Source organism: Protopterus annectens, chromosome 2.part1 (genome assembly GCF_019279795.1).
Source record: "Protopterus annectens isolate FY-2018-M chromosome 2.part1, PAN1.0, whole genome shotgun sequence".
In the NCBI taxonomy this organism is placed as follows: domain Eukaryota; kingdom Metazoa; phylum Chordata; order Ceratodontiformes; family Protopteridae; genus Protopterus; species Protopterus annectens.
The window spans coordinates 33,400,640-33,419,167 of NC_056729.1; the positions used below are offsets into that span (position 1 = coordinate 33,400,640).

The 18,528-nt window shown below is 43.2% G+C and overlaps 1 protein-coding gene across 1 annotated transcript in view; it reads left to right on the forward strand.

Moving 5' to 3' along the window:
* Window positions 1–17,626, forward strand: part of ARID2 (AT-rich interaction domain 2) — a gene marked incomplete in the record, with an annotated part of 2,057,481 nt that extends 2,039,855 nt beyond the window's left edge. The window contains 1 exon segment of the mRNA XM_044061997.1: window positions 14,792–17,626. Within this exon segment, the coding sequence (XP_043917932.1) occupies window positions 14,792–17,541 (2,750 nt within the window).
* Window positions 17,627–18,528: the final 902 nt, after the last annotated feature.

The window sequence follows — 18,528 nt, forward strand, 5'->3', positions numbered from 1 at the left end:
GCCAATGAAAAGAGGAATGCCAAACCTGCCACAAAATCAATGGGCAGAGGCACAAAAATAAATTACAGCTCTCATGGACATGAGAGCCATTCAACTGGTACCTACTCGAGAGCAAGGCCAAGGATTTTACTCAAGACTCTTTCTAGTTCCCAGAAAGGACAATGCCTGGAGACCAATTCTGGACCTTTCAATTCTAAACATCTTCTTACAAGTACCCAAATTCAAGTTGCTAACACTACAGCAGCTTCTTCCCATGTTGGGCAAGAAAGCATGGCTAGTAACGTTGGACCTCAAGGAGGCATACCTGCATGTCCCTATCAGACAAAGTTGCAGAAGATACCTCCATTTCATTGCAGGTTCAACCCATTCCCATTTCTCTGCACTGCCCTTTGGCTTATCTGCTGCGCCCAGGGTCTTCACAAAATGCCTGGTACCAGTAATTGCATACTGCGGACAAAGAGGAATTCAAATATACCCATACCTGGATGACTGCCTCATCCAAGCAGAAAGCAAGGACATCCTCTTACAACATCTGGCTTTTGTAAAACATCTTCTAAGTTGCCTGGGGTACACAGTAAACAAAAAGAAATCAAAACTAGTACCCTCACAAAATATGACATTCCTGGGTGCCAGCTTGAATAAAACGGCCCAGAAGGCTTATCTGACGCCAGACAAACAACTACAACTGACTCAATACTTCAAAACAATGGCAACAAAGACCCAACTACCTGCAAGAAAAATTCTGCAGGCCTTGGGCTTCATGGCATCTTGCATACTATTAATACCATTTGCAAAGCTGCATATGAGGAAATTACAGTGGTATCTAAAAAGCGTATGGTCTCAACACAGCCACAGCTTGGACACAATGATATCCCTCATTCCCTGCCAACAACAGGAGTTTCTATGGTGGTCACAGGCATGTCACCTCAACAAGGGTCAGCCTTTCACCTTGCCCCCAGCCAGGCAAACTATGACAAACAGATGCATCGGACTACGCCTGGGGGGGCACACATGGCAGGACAAGTGCGTTCAAGGCGTATGGACTGCAGATCAATGGAATCTGCACATCAATCAAAAAGAGATGCTAGCTGTACAGAATGCTGTGACAGCCTTCAAGAATCTATTACATCCAGGACAACTTACAATAAGGACGGACAACACCACAGTAATGTGGTACATAAACAAACAAGGGGGCACACACTCCTACCCTCTTTGCAGGCAAGCAATGACCTTGTGGAACACAGCTCTGGCTTACCAAGTTCAGTTACAAGCTCAATTCCTGCCAGGAAAAAAGAACACATTGGCAGACGACCTCAGCAGAAACGTCATGGATCCCCACGAGTGGAAACTGGATCCACAAGTATTTGCAATGATAACTCAAAAATGGGGCCTTCTAGACATAGACCTGTTTGCCAGTCCTCAAAACTATCAACTAACAAAATTTTGTACAAGGACACTGCACCATCAAGCTTGGAAAGTGGACGCACTCTCATTCAGTTGGAAAAACCTGACAGTATATGCCTTCCCTCTATTGCCTCTCCTCACAAAGGTGCTTTTGAAAGTCAGAAAGGAGAGACCACTACTGATACTCATAGCCCCAGACTGGCCACACCAGCACTGGTACCCACTATTGAGGAATATGGCCCAGGGCCCACCTTGGATTTTACCACAAATTGCGCATTTGCTCACACAGCAAAACAATCAGATTCTTCACAGCCAGCTCAAAACCTTAAATCTGGCTGCATGGCAAATCACCTAAGCATCCAGCCAGCTCCTCTTTCCCAAGCAGTTATGGATGTTATTTTGGAAGCTAGGAGGCCCAGCACCAGGAAGGCCTATTCGGACAAATGGAAAAGGTTTTGTGCCTGGAACCAAGCAAAAGACCAAAGCACACTTCAGCCTCACATGCCTCAGATTCTACAGTACTTAACTGAGATGTTGCACAAAGGACTTTCTTTTTCTTCCATTAAAATCCATGCATCAGCTATTTCAGCCCACTACAACACGGATCCACCCTTATTTTCGCATCCACTTTTAAGACAGTTCCTCAGAGGGGCTAAAAACATTAGGCCCACCAGGAGAGCACCTACACCAACATGGGACCTCAATTTTGTTCTGGAAAAACTTACGCTACCTCCCTTTGAACCAGCTTTCTCTGCAGATCTACAGTTTCTATCATGGAAGACTGCCCTGCTGCTAGCAATAACTTCAGCTAGAAGAGTCTCAGAGCTGCAGGCACTAATGGCAGTGGAACCTTTCCTCATTTTCCATCAAGACAGAGTTTCTCTACAAGCTAATCCTTCCTTCATGCCTAAGGTGGTTTCCAGTGTGGCTTTAAATCAAACCATCCACTTACCCACCTTCTTCCCAAATCCACAGAACAAAGTAGAAAGACTCCTGCATTCCTTGGACAGTCACAGGCAACTTCGTTACTACTTGGATAAAACTAAGGTTTTCAGAAAATCTGACCAGCTCTTTGTATCCTATGCTACAGCTTCACAAGGGAAGCCTATATCAAAACAAACCATTTCCAAATGGATAGGACATTGCATTTGTTTCTGCTATACCCATCATGGAAAACCAGTTCCTGCTACCATTAGGCCCCACTCTACCAGGGCAACAGCTACATCTACAGCCTTCCTCAGGGGGGTTCCAACCAAGGAGATTTTGGAAGCTGCAACTTGGAGTTCAGTACACACCTTTACCAAACACTATCACTTACCACTTTACTCTAAGACTAGAGCTGACTTCGCCACTGCAGTTCTGCAGGGCCTTCTAGCCTCCTCTAACCCTCTATAACTCCTCCACCCATCCTTAGCTTTGGGATTCTACCCAAGTGTGATGACTGCAGCAGGGTAACATGATGAACATAGTACAGTTTTGTACCTACCATAAATGTAGATGTTCGAGTGTACATCCTGCTGCAGTCCAGGTTACCCTCCCTCTGTCCCCTCTGATTTAACTGACTAAATCTCTAGAATAACTTCCTGATGTATTTGCTTATAGCTGGAGGGATTTTGTTTGTGAAAAAATTACTTAATTTGGTACTAATTACTGACCACCTTTTTGGGGGGCACCTGACATCTGGGGCAAGAAAAACTGAAGAAAATGGCGTTGGATGCATTATATATACCCCTAGCGCACTGATGTCAGGGAGGAGGCGACATCAACTGACGCCGGACCAGGACTTTGGAATTCCGGCCGACTGCGGGACCGCCTGACGGCAGGATAACCCAAGTGTGATGACTGCACCAGGGTGTACACTCGAACATCTACATTTATGGTAGGTACAAAACTGTACTATTTGCTTCTGGGGCTCAGGGTAAAGCTATTTCAAAACAAACCATCTCCAAATGGATTGCTCCATGTATTCACTTTTGTTGTCTGCAGCATGGAAAGGTTCCCCCTCAGGGTATTAGGACCCATTCTACTAGAGCAGCCTCTACCTCTGCAGCCTTTCTAAGAGGTGTGCTTACTAAGGACATTCTAGAAGCAGCTACTTGGTCTTCTGTCCATACTTTCACAAAGCATTACAATCTACCTTTGTTTTCTAAATCCAGGGCTGGTTTTGCCTCTGCAGTTTTGCAGGGCCTACTTACTAACCCTTAATCTGTGATCCTGCCTCCCCCCTTTGTCTTCTTACTGGGCTGTGGGAATCAACCCATATGTGAGGTCTGCAACAGTGAAACACGAAGAAGATAGTACCGTTGTGTACACTTACCATAAATGTAGATATTCAAGTGTATTCACTGTTGCAGTCCTGGTTTCCCACCCTCTGTTCCCCCTTTTTTCCTAAGGTACAGACTATGAATTTTTATTTTTTGTATGACATGTCCAGGGTACTACCATTCCTGGATTAGCCTTCTTTTGGGGACTCCTGACAGTTAAGGCAAGAAAAACTGAGGAAATGGCATCAGCTGCCTCCCTTTATACCTGACATACTGACATCAGTTTTACAACCGGCGGCAGTCGACGTCATATACCAAGGACTCTGGTATTCGGACCGATTGAGGGCTACCTGGAGCCGGATAACCCATATGTGAGGGCTGCAACAGTGAATACACTCGAACATCTACATTTATGGTAAGTGTACACAACTGTACTTTAGTAATACTCTTGGGGCAACTGTTCGACTCATTGGCCACTTACCTTTTGCCCTGTCTCCCTTTAGTGTATCTTTGCTGGCCACTATGGAACAGGTTTTAGACACATCTTCCAAGGATGTTACAGTACATGGCAAAGATATGGTAGAACGAAATCCTTTAGGTGCAAGAGTAGCCTGGGGTAAAAGACCCATTGCCAGATGTAATACTCTGTTACCATATTTTTTATCTAGTAGTGAAGTTTGCAAAAAAAGGAAAGAAGCTTCATCATAGAGCTGATAATCATATTATAGCGGTTTATAAAGCTGTTGTGCTTTACCATGCCTGAATGTTCTGCAGACTGCTAATTTTGGTGGTTGTGTTCCCATACATGGTGCTAGTTGGGCTACAGACCTTTCTTTTTCAGAAAACGATGAGGAATCTGTTGAGGACAAGGGTGATTTCCTAGTTGACAGAGTCCAGTCAGTCTGATTCTCTGGAAGATGAACCTGAGCTTAAGACCAAACAAGTGATCTTATGTTGTCAATCGTCATTCATTCATGACAGCTGGGTTTCATTTCCATCCTCTGAACTGATTCAGCTGATATAACAAGCTCACGCCAACCAGAAACTCTCGAGCGAAGGTTACCCATAGTGCCTCTCTTCCCTTCCTTTCATATCTCTTTTGCAGCTTAGAGTTTCAAGACACGTCAGGCCTGCTCTCAAGCCAAATCTTGTATTTTTCGCTGTTATTCTATTATTCTATCTTATAGGTTCATAGGTGTGTACTAGGCTAATGGCCCTGGAGCCTTTACAAGCCTAGCCCATCGGATTACCCTGGCATTGTGCCACCTGACCTTCGTTCCCAATACTTCTGTCTAGTAAAGCCACTGGAGTGATCCCTGGGGTGAATTTTCAGTTTCCCATCCACTCATCAAGATTTGTCTTGAAGAGGGCCAGTGAGGCGCTCTGCTTGACATGTATAGGAAGTCTGTTCCATAGCATGGGCAGTCTCTGGGTTATGAACCTGTCCCTCCAGCATGTTCTGTTGATTGTGGTAATGAGGTTGGGGTCTCTGGAGCGTGTGTGGTGCGGAGGGATTGGGATTTCTTCAGATGCAGCATTTCTGACAGAGCTGGGTGAGACATGGCTTTGTAAGTCAAGCAGAGATTGCCTCTAAGTAGGTGATATGAGACAGAGAATAGTTGGGAGTTTTTTTTAGTCTGTGCATATAGGACAAATGTTTAAGGCCTAGGGTCCTCTTTGTGAGGTACTTTTGCAGCCTGTCCAGTTGCTGCAGGTGTTTAGTGAGATACATGTCAAATGGGGGCATTGTACTCAATGATTGGCCTAATGAGGGAAGAGTAGAGGGAGACAATGACCTCTTTCTTCCTGGATGCAAAACTCTTAGTAATGAGACGTGCCATATAGAAGGACTTTCTGACCACATTGGCAATGTGGTGGTCAAAAGAGAGGTTTCTGTCAACCTGTGTTTTAGATCTCTTATAACGCCTTCTGTGTTCAGTGGATTACCATCAATGTGGTAATTCATGGGAACCGGGTTTTTCCCAAAGGGTTGACGCATTTTTTGGTATTGAGCGTAAGGCGTAATCGTTGGTCTCAGTGAGGCCTTTCTGTAGGATGTCAACATCACTTGTGGAGTTAATTATGGCTCCCAACTTGCAATCGTCTGCGAACTTTGTCAGCCAGAGTCCATTCGTGTTGGCTTGGACTTCAGAGAAGTAGATACCAAACAGGAGAGGACCCAGGACCGATCCCTGTAGGACCTGACATGTCTGTTGCGTCTGTACTCTTTCAAAGTTGCAAGCAGAGATTGTAGAGCCAGTTCCTGTACCACAAAAAGGATAAGGATTTTACTCCAGAAACTTTTTGGTATCCAAAAAAGAGCTGTCATGGGGACCAGTGTTGTATTTGTCGTACCTTTTTGAAAGTACCCAAATTCAAAACACTTACCCTGCGGAACAATCCTATCCCTTCTTCTGTACCACTGCTTCATGGTGACTTTAGATATGAAAGATGGTTATCGAATTCTAGTTGCTCTCAACTTCAAGCTGAACCTACAAAAGTCCTGTCTCATATCCTCACAAAGAATTTTCTTCCTGGGGTGTATAATAGACACAGATTTAAAAAAAAAATGGCCTTTCTATATAAAAAAAAAAAAAAGACTGGCCTTTCTACCAGAAGACACAGCCCTGACTTTTCAGAATATTTTCAGAAATTATTCTCTTCAAGAAGATGCCTTTGCAAGAGTGTTTCACATAATTCTAGGCCTCCTCATGATACCACATGCCAGACTCCACTTGATCAAGATTCAGTGTTTCTTGCAAATAATTGTTGAACCCAGCACCTGGATCCCATAGCGTTCCAAGTACCAGTACCAAATTTGTGAAACAAGAATTATAATGGTGGAGGGATCAAATGTCTCTCAATCTAGGTCTACCTTTCTCCCTCCAGAATATTTGTTAGATTTTACATGGGGAGCAGTGTCCAGGGGAGTTTTAAGTACATGGCTAAGGCATCCTTCAGATCCTGTAAAGTGCATAAACACCAAAGAAATGTTAGCAGTGATTCAAGTCTTAATAACTTTTTCCCACGTTTGGTCTCCATGACCCCTTTTAATGGTCACAGACAACACCACGGTTATATGGTATCTGAACAAAGGGAGTACAAGGGCATATCCTCTGTGCTGGTTGGCATTAATGGCCTGGAACTAGCCCTACAGCATTGTCTGTTGCTACAGGCCTCATACGTCATGTCTGAGCAAAACATAATAGCAGACAGACTAAACACTTCCCAGATGGACCCTCACGCGGGGAGCCTTAGGACAGAGGTCTTACTCAAATAGATCTGTTTGCCTTCTTTGGAAACAGGCAGATGGAAAAATTCTGTTCAAGACATCTTTGCAGCCATGCTTAGATAGACACATTCTCATTTCCCTGGATGGGAGTGTTCCTTTATGCCTTTCCACTGATACCCAAGATACTTTTGAAGATGATGAAACAATTGCCTAAGATCAGTTTGGTGATCCCCTTTTGGCCCAGGCAAAGTTGGTTTTCCTTTTTTAATGAAATTGGCCAAGGGCAATTACTGCAAGCTTCCTAGCACTTTGGATCTGTCAGTGTTAGGGGGCAACTGGTGCACCCCAACTTAGAGCAGTTGCAACTGACAACATGGATGATTTTTGATACCATTTAGTTGTCCCATTAGGATGTACAGCAGGTATTGAAGGGTGCAGGAAAACCTGCAACTAGAGAATCTTTTGTTTATAAGTAAAAGAGGTTTTCTAGGTGGTGCCAGTCCAGTAACAGAGAGCTCTGCATGGTGTCTGCTTCTCTGTTTTGAAGTATTTGTGTAAGCTACTCGAAGTAGCTTATCTCTTATGCATCCATCATGGATCCCTCTCTTGTCTTTTTCTTGTCAGTTTATGAAAGGAGTGGTGCACTTGAGACCCCATTGAAAGCAAATTTCTCCCCCATGGCATCTCAACTTTGTTCATGAAATGTTATTTATTTGGCATTTGTTTACTGGGAAAGTCTGACTGGTCATGAATCCCATTTTCAGCAGAGGCCCAGGAAGAAAAGCTTCAACATACATAGTTCAGTTAATAAACTGCATAATGTTATCACATGAAATGCAGTAACATAGTGGAATCATCATACAGGATAAAGTCAGATCAGAAAATCATAGTGAATATTAAACAACAATCAGAGGCTATCGAACACCTAGTAATGTTCGATCATATGGTCTCGGCCATGTAAAAGTCAAACATTTGGATGTTCAATTATGTGAGTATGCATATACATAAATATAAGTAATGTGCTTTCCTTCTGTTATTTAATTTTGTCATCTTGTGTGCAGGATGGCTGAAAAAGGTCCTTCGAGATTTAAAAAATGCCATAAGTGTGGGCACAGATTGCCCTTGTCCGACACACGCACACACTGTCTATTGTTTGGGCCTGAACCACCTTCAGGTTGATTGTACTGTTTGTAAGAATTTTAATCCTTGTGTGATAGCGAATGGAAAAAAATAAGCTGATATTGAAGGGTTTACTTCCAAGTTCTTTCTCAGAAGCAGTTGCTGGGGCTCAATCCCCCAAACCAAAAGCAAAGGAGCATTCTAATAAGTCTCCGAAGCCTTCTGGATCATCGACTTAATCATCTTCTGAGGCGCATATAAAAAACATAAACTGGATCCAAAGGCTGCTGCGATTTGACCGCTGTTGGATCCAACAAAACCTTCCTCAGATCCAAGCACTTCAGATCCGAGTCTAATACCTAGGACCAGATATTCACCTAGTCTGGATCCAGTACCTTCAAGAGTACTTGCCCCCTTTCTGTAACAAAGGCACTCTAAGTCAGTGCAGACTGTCAGATTCCAAGTCAGGAAAATAATTTACAGTACTACAATTTCAGCCTGTTTGATCCTTCAAGCTTATGGAGTCAGTGGCCATAATTTTAGTTTCTCTGTTAAGATTTCATGAGAAAATCTTTTAATGGTTGTTAGCAACACGGTGATTGATTCTTTATCAATGCATGTCAGCCAAAATAAGAGTCGCTCAGGCATGCAAGAGAGATCTTTGGTGGATTCAGTCATATCAAATTCTTTGTTTTCCCCTCAACCCAATGCTGTAGTGACTATGGACACTTTCCAGATTTTTTTTTTGGGGGGGGGCACTTCCTGGGGAAGATGGTCCAAGGCATGTGGCCCCCCCGAAGAGGTCAATACACACATCAGTGTCCTGAAAATGAGAGCAGTGCATTGTAGGCATTTCAAGACACTCTCCCTTTCGAGACAGTTGTGATACAGACAGACATGTCAGTAGTCTGGTACATACATGAACAAGGAGAAACCAGGTCTTACTCCTTGGGTTGAGAAGCCCTCAGAGTGGTGGCAATAGGTGATCTCTTCCAACTGCTTTCTGATAGCAGTGCACATTTCAGAGAAGTCCAGCGTGATAGCAGACAAATTGAGCAGGTGTGTTCTGCTACCTCACAAGTGGTCTCCCAACTTGAAAATGACAAAAATGATTTTCCATAAGTAGGGACAGCCTTGTTGCAGTCTTTTTGCTTCTCCCCTAAACAACAAATGCAGCATCTTCTTTGTCCTGCATCCCCCCACCAGAGGAATCACAAAGGGATGGTCTACTCCAAGATTGGTTCCCTCCTAGTCTCCTTTGTGGGTTACCCACCAATTCACCTAATTCCAGTATTTCTGCAGAAAGCTGGCTGGTTGAAAAGCAGAGTCATCCTCATTGCACCTTACTGGCCTCAACAGATTTGATTCCTGTTCCTTTGGCCTCATCCACTTTATCCACTTTGGATTCTGGATCCGAATGCAGACCTCCTATCTCAACCAACAGGCATGATTCATCCGAATATCTCAAACCCCAAGCTAACAGCCTGGTTTCTCCAATTCTCTTAATAACCAGACAACTGATGCTCTCTTCCCCTGTTCATCATGTACTGTTATCTTCCCATAAGGCTTCTACAAGAAAACTTTATACGAGTAAATGGAAAAGGTTTGTTTTTTGGGCACATCAGAAATGCGCTGACCTGACCCCTTCGCATCTCCTCTACAAAGAGTTTTTGACTTTTTGATAACTATTTGTAATGCGGGAACTAGCTCATTAACAATTAGAGGTCAGTTAGCAGAATTTCCGACTTGCCTATTGGGTTTGAAAATTCTTCCTTGGCTTCATCTAAGCTTTGCAAGGCCTTTTTGAGAGGCACCTTCCTGCTGAGGCCTCCCTGTAATGATCCTACTCCACCTTGGGATGTAAATCTGGTACTGCAGGCATTAATTCACACCCCTTTTGAACCAGCAACAAAATGTGATCTTAAATTTCTGACCTGGAAAACTATTTTCTAGTGGCCATTACCTCCACTAGAAGAATTTTAGAACTTCAGGCATTGTCCTGTAAACCTCCCTACTTGATTTTTCATAAGGATGTAGTATTATTACATACCAATCCTTCTTTTCCTTCCTAAGGTGGTGTCAGAATCCAGTATTAACAATCCATGAATCCGCCAGTCTTTTCTAAATTTATGAACAAAGGTGAATATATGTTGCATTTTTTGGATGCCCACAGACAGTTACATTTTTACTTGCGTAGGACAAAAGAAATAGGAAGACAGATCAATTATTTGTTTCCTTTGCAGATTCTAAATTGGGCCAATCAGTTGCAAAGGTAACTCTAGCCAGATGGCTGGCTAACTGACTGAATATCATTTGTCTACAGCAAATTAGGCCTATCCTTACCAAGACCTGTAAGAACTCATTCAACTAGTTTCATGGCTGCTACTTCAGTGTTTTTATCTAGAGCTTCCATGGATGAAATATGTGCTAGCTGCAACTTGGGCCAATCCTCCTACCTTTGTTACTCATTACAAACTACATTTGTTCTCTGGGAAGAGCAACATTTGGCTCAACTGTGCTCAAGAATGTCTTTCCTTAGAAGTCCCCCCAGGAATTTAGGTTGCTGGGGACTCTGTCCCAGCAGTTGAGGATAGAATAAAAATTGACAGCAGATAAAGATGTTATGCATTCACCTTAACATTCCATCTGTATTGTCCATTTTCATTTTCTCAACTCCCCATCCTTTTTCACAACTGATTTCTGGAAGAACAAGAGTTTATAAGGACCCCACTGTCCTTCAAGTTGAGCTCTAGATATAGATTCTTCTGTTAAGAATTTTGTAATAGTACCTCCTACTTTGTCAAACAGCAAACAACATCTGAGCTGTTAGGGAGAACTTTTTGGTGGCCATGAGTTCAAGCAACAGCTGAGTCGGATCCAGAGATAAGATCCAAACCAAACAGTTAAGGAAGAATGAAATTGGGCAACACCGATGGAATGGTATTCATGAGTACTTCACTTCTTTTTAAGGTCAGGTCACACTCCACTCTGGCCCTTTACTGGTTTGTCTTTTTCTGAGTTGTGTCTTTCGGCTTTTCCCGGTTAGGGGTTGCCACAGTGGAACTCCGGTCTGCTAATGATTGGCAGTAGATTTTTACGTGCCGAGTTGCCAGCCCTGACACACAACCTTCAACGAAGGTACGCCTATTCATGCATGTCTCCACACAGAAGACGCTCTAGTGTAATCATCACATTCCATGCAGTACATAACAGTTATGACCATCTCCTTTGTCAGACTCCACTGCCTAAAACTCCTATGTCTTTCCTCTCCTCACCATCTGTTTTCATGTACTACTTATACAAAGCCTCTAACAGAAATATGTGCTTTGTCATATTGTGTATGCCTGTGCATTGTAAATAGCTCCTTACTACTGTACTTGTTTTAATGTTGGCATGCTTACACTTTGTGAATGTATTTTGAAGCTGTGTTGTCCTTTCAACTTCTGCCTGTAAATTTTCATTGCAAATTCTACTTCTGTCACTGTTAATCACACATCTGGGATGAGCCTGAAGTAGGTCCACACGGATCAGTGCTCCATCTTGGTAGGGAAATCTTAATAAATATAACATACAGGAACTCTGAAAAAAGTCTAGTACTACTAAAATGGAAATACATTTTGAATACAGTCACAAAAAAAAAAAAACTTTAACCTGCGCACACAGCATCAAATGCTTCCGCGCATCATAACATAAAAATCCCATTACTGCTGACGGTGGAAATCAGTACATCAAATACAACAATGGAGTTGCACACAAAAATGGCCTACACATACCAACACTGAACACTCATTACACACTTGCACATATCATAACAATGACACCACCTAACAAAACACATACCTTAACATATAAATTATGAACAACACAAAGCTATACCAGCTAAAGTACTTTGTAAAGGACCAGTCATCAAAATACAGGAAAAACGCAACCTACCATTCCAAAAAAGCAATAACTCAATTCAGTACTCTAAAATACTGAACCTTTTAAAAGTAACCTACAAATCTCCTAACATTAACAAGAATGGCTGCTGACTCAGTGATTCAAAACCATCACTTTTCTTTCATGAGCTGTTATTCCACTGTGTTTGTATGTACAACCTGTAGTATTACTCCACAAATATGTATCCTAGCTTTGAAACATTTCCCATTTAGGGTATGGTGAGGATTGTAAGATGTATGCATCTCACATACCTACACCCGATATAAATTGACTGCAACTCAACAACAGTTACACATTTCAGCTTTTAATATAAATGCTGTCTTACTAGTGCATGTTAGTGACACCACTCCTGTCTCAGAAATACTCAGAAAATCAAAAAACAAGTAATTTTTTCAGGTGGAGGCTTGTTCCCCTGAACCCGCAACACATCCTTTACTTGCATACTAACTCCACGGTTGTGCATTAGTGGGGCCCCAACTATCCCATAGAACATGCAGAAACACTGATTTCCATCACATTGTCAGCGCAAAATTACCAAAACTTTCAATTTCAATCTAATAACATATCATTTTGATGATACCTGCAGTCAGTGTGTTGTCAGTTTGCAAAATTTAGCGATGCCAGTGTAGAGCAGAGACACATATATGTGTGTGTATATGTATGTAATAGATGTGTATGCGTATATATATATATATATATATATATATATATATATATATATATATATATATATATATATATATATATATGCTCGCACACAGCACACTTTTTTGCACCAAACACACACAACACAGAGGCTTTGGCCACATACCTATTTAATTATATTTACCAATTCCACAGTCAGTCCGTGGTGGTGGTGGTGCTGCTGCAATAGCGTTGTCGCCTCATAGTAAGACGCTGTCCGGTTCGATTCTCAGCTAGAGCGTCTTATGCGTGGAGACATGCGTGAATGGGCGTACCTTCGTTGAAGGTTGTGCGTCAGGGCTGGTAACTCGGCATGTAAAAATCAACTACCAATCATTAGCGGACCGGAGTTCCGCTGTGGCGACCCCTAACCTGGAAAAGCCGAAAGACGCAAGCAAACCAATTCCACAGTCACACAACTACCACAGCACCATGCCTGTTCTTTTCTATCCTGAAAAGACAGCTACCGTCTGTTACCTCTCTGCTGCTAGACTGTAACATAAGTGAAAGAATAAACAGTGACAGAAATATAATTCAACTTGTTGCTATAAAATGTGCACACAAAGGATGACTCCTTACCCCCCACCCACCAAAGATAGCCAACCTTGTTCGTATGCCTGATGTTTGATCAAGCGGTAAAAAAAGAATAATCTCAGAAACACATTTCAACTTTTCACTGAGACAGTACAATGCTCTTAGATGAGCTAAAGATACCTTCTGTGCACAGGCTGTGCACAATTATGCAACCAGCGTATTGTATGTTTTTTATTTTTTATACTTTTTCCCGAACAGATTTGTTTTTGAATTGAATTGTGCAGGTTATATGTCATATTAAACGTGGGAAACGTTTTGAAATGATTTATTGTGGTCTCATATTTTATATCACAAAAACCTGACATTTTAACAGGGTTGTGTAAACTTTTGATATCCTGTTTGTGTGTGTGTGTGTGTGTGTGTGTGTGTGTGTGTGTGTGTGTGTATATATATATATATATATAATATATATATATATATGTACACACACATATATATATATATATATATATATATATATATATATATATATATATATATATATAAAATACTAACTCTGATTTTGCCATATTTCTGAGGAAAGGAAATATTCCTAGAAATGGCCATGTCAGACTTGGTCTATTGAAGTCTGTTGTTTCAGCCATTCATTCTCAGCATTTCAGGACTTGCCATAGCAGGTCCCAATATTTCAAATGGTTACTTTTAGAACTCAGGAGTTAATTTATAAACTATATAGTTCTTGTTATATTTTTGGATAGCATTCCCACAAAATAATTCTGAAAGTCATTATTGTATTCATAACACTAATTGTTCATAAGTAGTTCATTATGAACAAGGCCTAAAGCCCACCTTAAGAATCCCATGCTGTTAATAATTACTGTTATTATGGCCATATCTTGGTGAGGCTGTTTACCCTTTGTGCCGCTTATAGTAGTACAGAATTCAGAAGCAGAGAATTCTAGAGAAGCTAAAACATGTAGTCTGGTTTTCTTTTACCAAATGACATGTGCAAGAGCAACTCACAAATGCAGAAATGGAAAAATCTACTGTAAAGTTTTACAGTAGAAACATCTTTTATGTGACCTGTTAGTCTCATTGTAAGGTATTGTATCACTAAGATTGTGTTGCTCTTTTATTTCCTCTTGTTGTTCTCGACGTAAAAGACTTGTTTTTATTTCAAGCTGGTACTATTAAAGCAAACCAAACCATTCAGTTTTTGTGGTTTCTCCTGTCTTTAAGCAGTAAAACTGCACTATGCAGTATTTCAGTGAGATGTGCACATTCTTTTTTGACTAATTGAAGCATGACTGTAGGCCAAGTGGCACTTCAATGTCCAGCAGCAATCAATTTTTGTTTAACTACTATCTTTTTGCAGCATACTCAGTACATCAACAGAATATGAGGAGAATAAAGAATTGTATATTCACTGTCAGTGCTAGGTTTAATTCAGAAGAGTCTGAGTGCACTGGCTGTAGTTATGAACATCATATAACCAGATATACTGTTGCTGGTGGAATGAGTTCAGTCTCTCTCACTTCAGAACCATTTACGTGTTTGCTTTACTTTACGTGCAGCTTAAAATGCATCTTTATTGTCCTTTTTCTTGTTTTGGTAGGTATCCCACATGGACCACAGAGTATGGGAAATTCTGTTCAGAAGACGCCTGTTGCCACCCAGTCTCCAAATCCAGCAGTATCGCAAATGATATTCCCAGTTCCAGGAGCAGAGAGTGGAACTCATGCTGTTTCTAGAATTGCTCAAAGTCCACCAGTTCAGCAACAGCAAAACCTTGCAGTGACTGTTCCTCAAAATAAAAAGACACTTTCTTCTGAAATAGTTAAAGCTACAGTAATCCAAAGTTCGGTTCCTCATTCATCTGTTCCTGTTAGTGTTTCTGTAGGAGGAACTCCGTGTTCTGTGGTCCAGAATCATAACACTTCTCAGCCTTCATTCACTGTTGTTAGCCAGCCATTATTACATCAACAATTACTTCATCAGCAGACCCCATTAAGTACTGTTGCATCTGGTCAGATACCCTCTTGTACCCCTGTTACAGTGATTCAGCAAGCTATTCCTCAAGCCCATATCTTTGGAAGAATGCAGAGTATACCAGCTGCATCTGCATCACAAGGACAACCATTAACTACACCCTCTCACACTGTGCAGGCTCCATCTCATCAGACAGTAGCAACTAGTCAGCAACAAGATACGGTCATAATAGCACCTCAGCAGTACGTGTCCGCTTCATCAGCTAATATTATGTCTGCTGCTACAGTGCAGAACTTCCAGGTTACTTCCGGACATGTAGTCAATATTACGGGTGTTCAGACCTCTCAGACATCTAGAGTAGGCTTCCAGACTATTGCACCAAAACCTATACCTCCTCAGCAAGTGTCATCTGCTATTGTACAGCAGTCCCAGCAGCAGCAGGGCCCCCAGCAAAGTGTAGTGTTTGTTAGTCAGTCATCTCAGCAAGGACAAGCTTATGCACCTGCCATTCATCAGATTGTGCTTACAAATCCTGCTACTGTTTCGAGTGGGCAAACAGTTCAGCTGACCGGCCACACATCTATCACACCATCCTCATCATCTCCTGGTCCAGTTAGTAGTAATCAGGTTTCTACAGTAATAACATCTCCTCCTTCAGCGCCACAGTCACAGGGCCCTCCTCCAACAGTAAGCCAGATGCTTTCTGTAAAGAGAGTACAGCAGCAGTATACATTACCCCCTCAGCAGAAGCAGCAACAGCAGGTTCAGATGCAAGTCCAGCCACAGCAACAGCAGCAGCAGCAAGTTCAGCTGAATGTTCAACCACAGCCGCAGCAGCAGCAAGTTCAGTTGAGTGCTCAGCCACAGCAGCCACAGCAAGTTCAGCTGAACGTTCAGCCGCAGCAGCAACAAGTTCAGCTGAATGTGCAGCAGCAGCAGCAGCAGCAGCTTCACTTGCAGGTCCAGACACATCCGCAGCAAGTTCATTTAGTTCAGTCTCAGCAGCAGCAGGCATCCCAAATTCAAGTCAAGTCCCTTCAACAGCAGCCACAGTTACTTCACCACCATCAACAACAGGCACACTTGCATGTTCAGCACCATCAGCAGCAAACACAATTCCAGGTTCAGTCCCATCAGCAGCAAGTGCAGTTGCAGGTTCAGTCCCATCAGCAACAGGCACAATTGCAAGTTCACTCCCATCAGCAGCATGTACAATTTCAAGTGCAGCCCCATCAACAGCAAGCCCATTTGCAGGTCCCATCACATCAGCAGCAGACACAGTTGCAGGCCCCTTCACATCAACAGCAGACACAGTTGCAGGCCCCTTCACATCAGCAGCAAGTGCAATTGCAGGTCCCATCACATCAGCAGCAAATGCAATTGCAGGTCCCATCGCATCAGCAGCAAGTGCAGTTGCAGGTCCCATCGCATCAGCAGCAAGTGCAGTTGCAGGTCCCATCGCATCAGCAGCAGATGCAGTTGCAGGTCCCGTCGCATCAGCAGCAGGCGCAGTTGCAGGTCCCGTCACATCAGCAGCAGACGCAGTTGCAGGTCCCGTCGCATCAGCAGCAGATGCAGTTGCAGATCCCGTCGCATCAGCAGCAGACGCAGTTACAGGTCCCGTCGCATCAGCAGCAGACGCAGTTGCAGGTCCCGTCGCATCAGCAGCAGACGCAGTTGCAGGTCCCGTCGCATCAGCAGCAGACGCAGTTGCAGGTCCGTCGCATCAGCAGCAGGCGCGGTTGCAGGTCCCGTCGCATCAGCAGCAGACGCAGTTGCAGGTCCCGTCGCATCAGCAGCAGACGCAGTTGCAGGTCCCGTCGCATCAGCAGCAGACGCAGTTGCAGGTCCCGTCGCATCAGCAGCAGGCGCAGTTGCAGGTCCCGTCGCATCAGCAGCCGACGCAGTTGCAGGTCTCAGCTCATCAGCAGCAGGCCCACATACAAGTTCATCCCCATCAGCAGCAGCCCCAGTTCCATGTTCCACCTCAACAACAGGTTCAACTGCAAGTCTCTTCACACCAACAGCAGGCTTCATTGCAGGTTCCACCCCACCAACATCAGGCTTCATTGCAGATCCCACAAAGCCAACAGCAGACACAGATGCATGCCCCACCCTACCAACAAGTTCATTTGCAGATACAGTCTCATCAACAGCAGCAGTCTCCATTACAAATTCCTTCTCATCAGCAGCACACCCATTTGCATGTTCAACCTAGTCATCAGCATGCACAGCTGCAAGTTCAGCCCCATCAGCAGCAGGTTCAACTGCAGGTTCAACCCCATCAACAGCAAGTTCAGTTGCAAGTTCAGTCTCAACAGCAAGTTCAGCCCCATCAGTTGCAAGTTCATTCTCAGCAACAGAATGTTCAGTTGAAAGTTCAGCCCCATCAGCAGCCAGTTCAGTTGCAAGTTCAGCCTCATCAGCTGCAAGTTCCATCTCATCAGCAGCAAGTTCAGCCTCACCAGCAGCAGGTACAGTTGCAAGTTCAGCCCCAAACACCTGTTGCAGCAGCTGGTCAGCCAGCCTCTGGGGAATCAAGTTTGATAAAACAGTTGCTTCTTCCCAAACGGTGTGCTTCAACTCCTGGGGGTAAACTTATTCTCCCTGCACCACAGATTCCTCCTCCTAACAATGCAAGAACTCCAAGTCCTCAGGTGGTTTATCAGGTAGCTAATAACCAGTCACAGAGTTTTGGTGTTCAGGGTCAGCCTTCCACTCAACAGTTATTGGTTGGTCAGCAGAATGTACAACTGGTCCAGAGTTCACTTCAGTCACAAGGATCAGTGCAGACGGTGCCCATTTCCAACTTGCAAATATTACCAGGCCAGTTGATATCTGCTAATAGTCCTGCAACCATTTTTCAGGGAACATCTGGTAGTCAAGTTACCATTACAGTTGTGCCAAATACATCTTTTGCTACAGCAGCTGTAAGTCAAGGAACTGCAACTCAGATTATTGCAGCTAGTGGAAGTCAGTCAGGAGTCGGACTTCAGATGCAGACTATTTCGACTACTCAGGCACCACATGTTGGACAATCAGTAAGTCCTCCTTTTGCACCTTCACTTAAAGGGGACAAAATAATATGCCAAAAGGAGGAGGAGGCAAAAGAAGCAACAGGTTTACATTTGCATGAACGAAAAATTGAAGTAATGGAAAATCCTTCTTGTCTAAGTGGCTCAAAGTCCAGTAATGGAGATGCACGAGAAACTGAAGTTCGTGTAGGGAATCTTGTAAACGGGAGAAAGTACAGTGACTCTAATCTACCTCCATCGTTCTCAGGGAAGATGCATACACAGATCCCTAATGGACCATTATTAGATTTGTGTGAGAACAGAACTCTTGGGAAGCAGAACTGTGAGC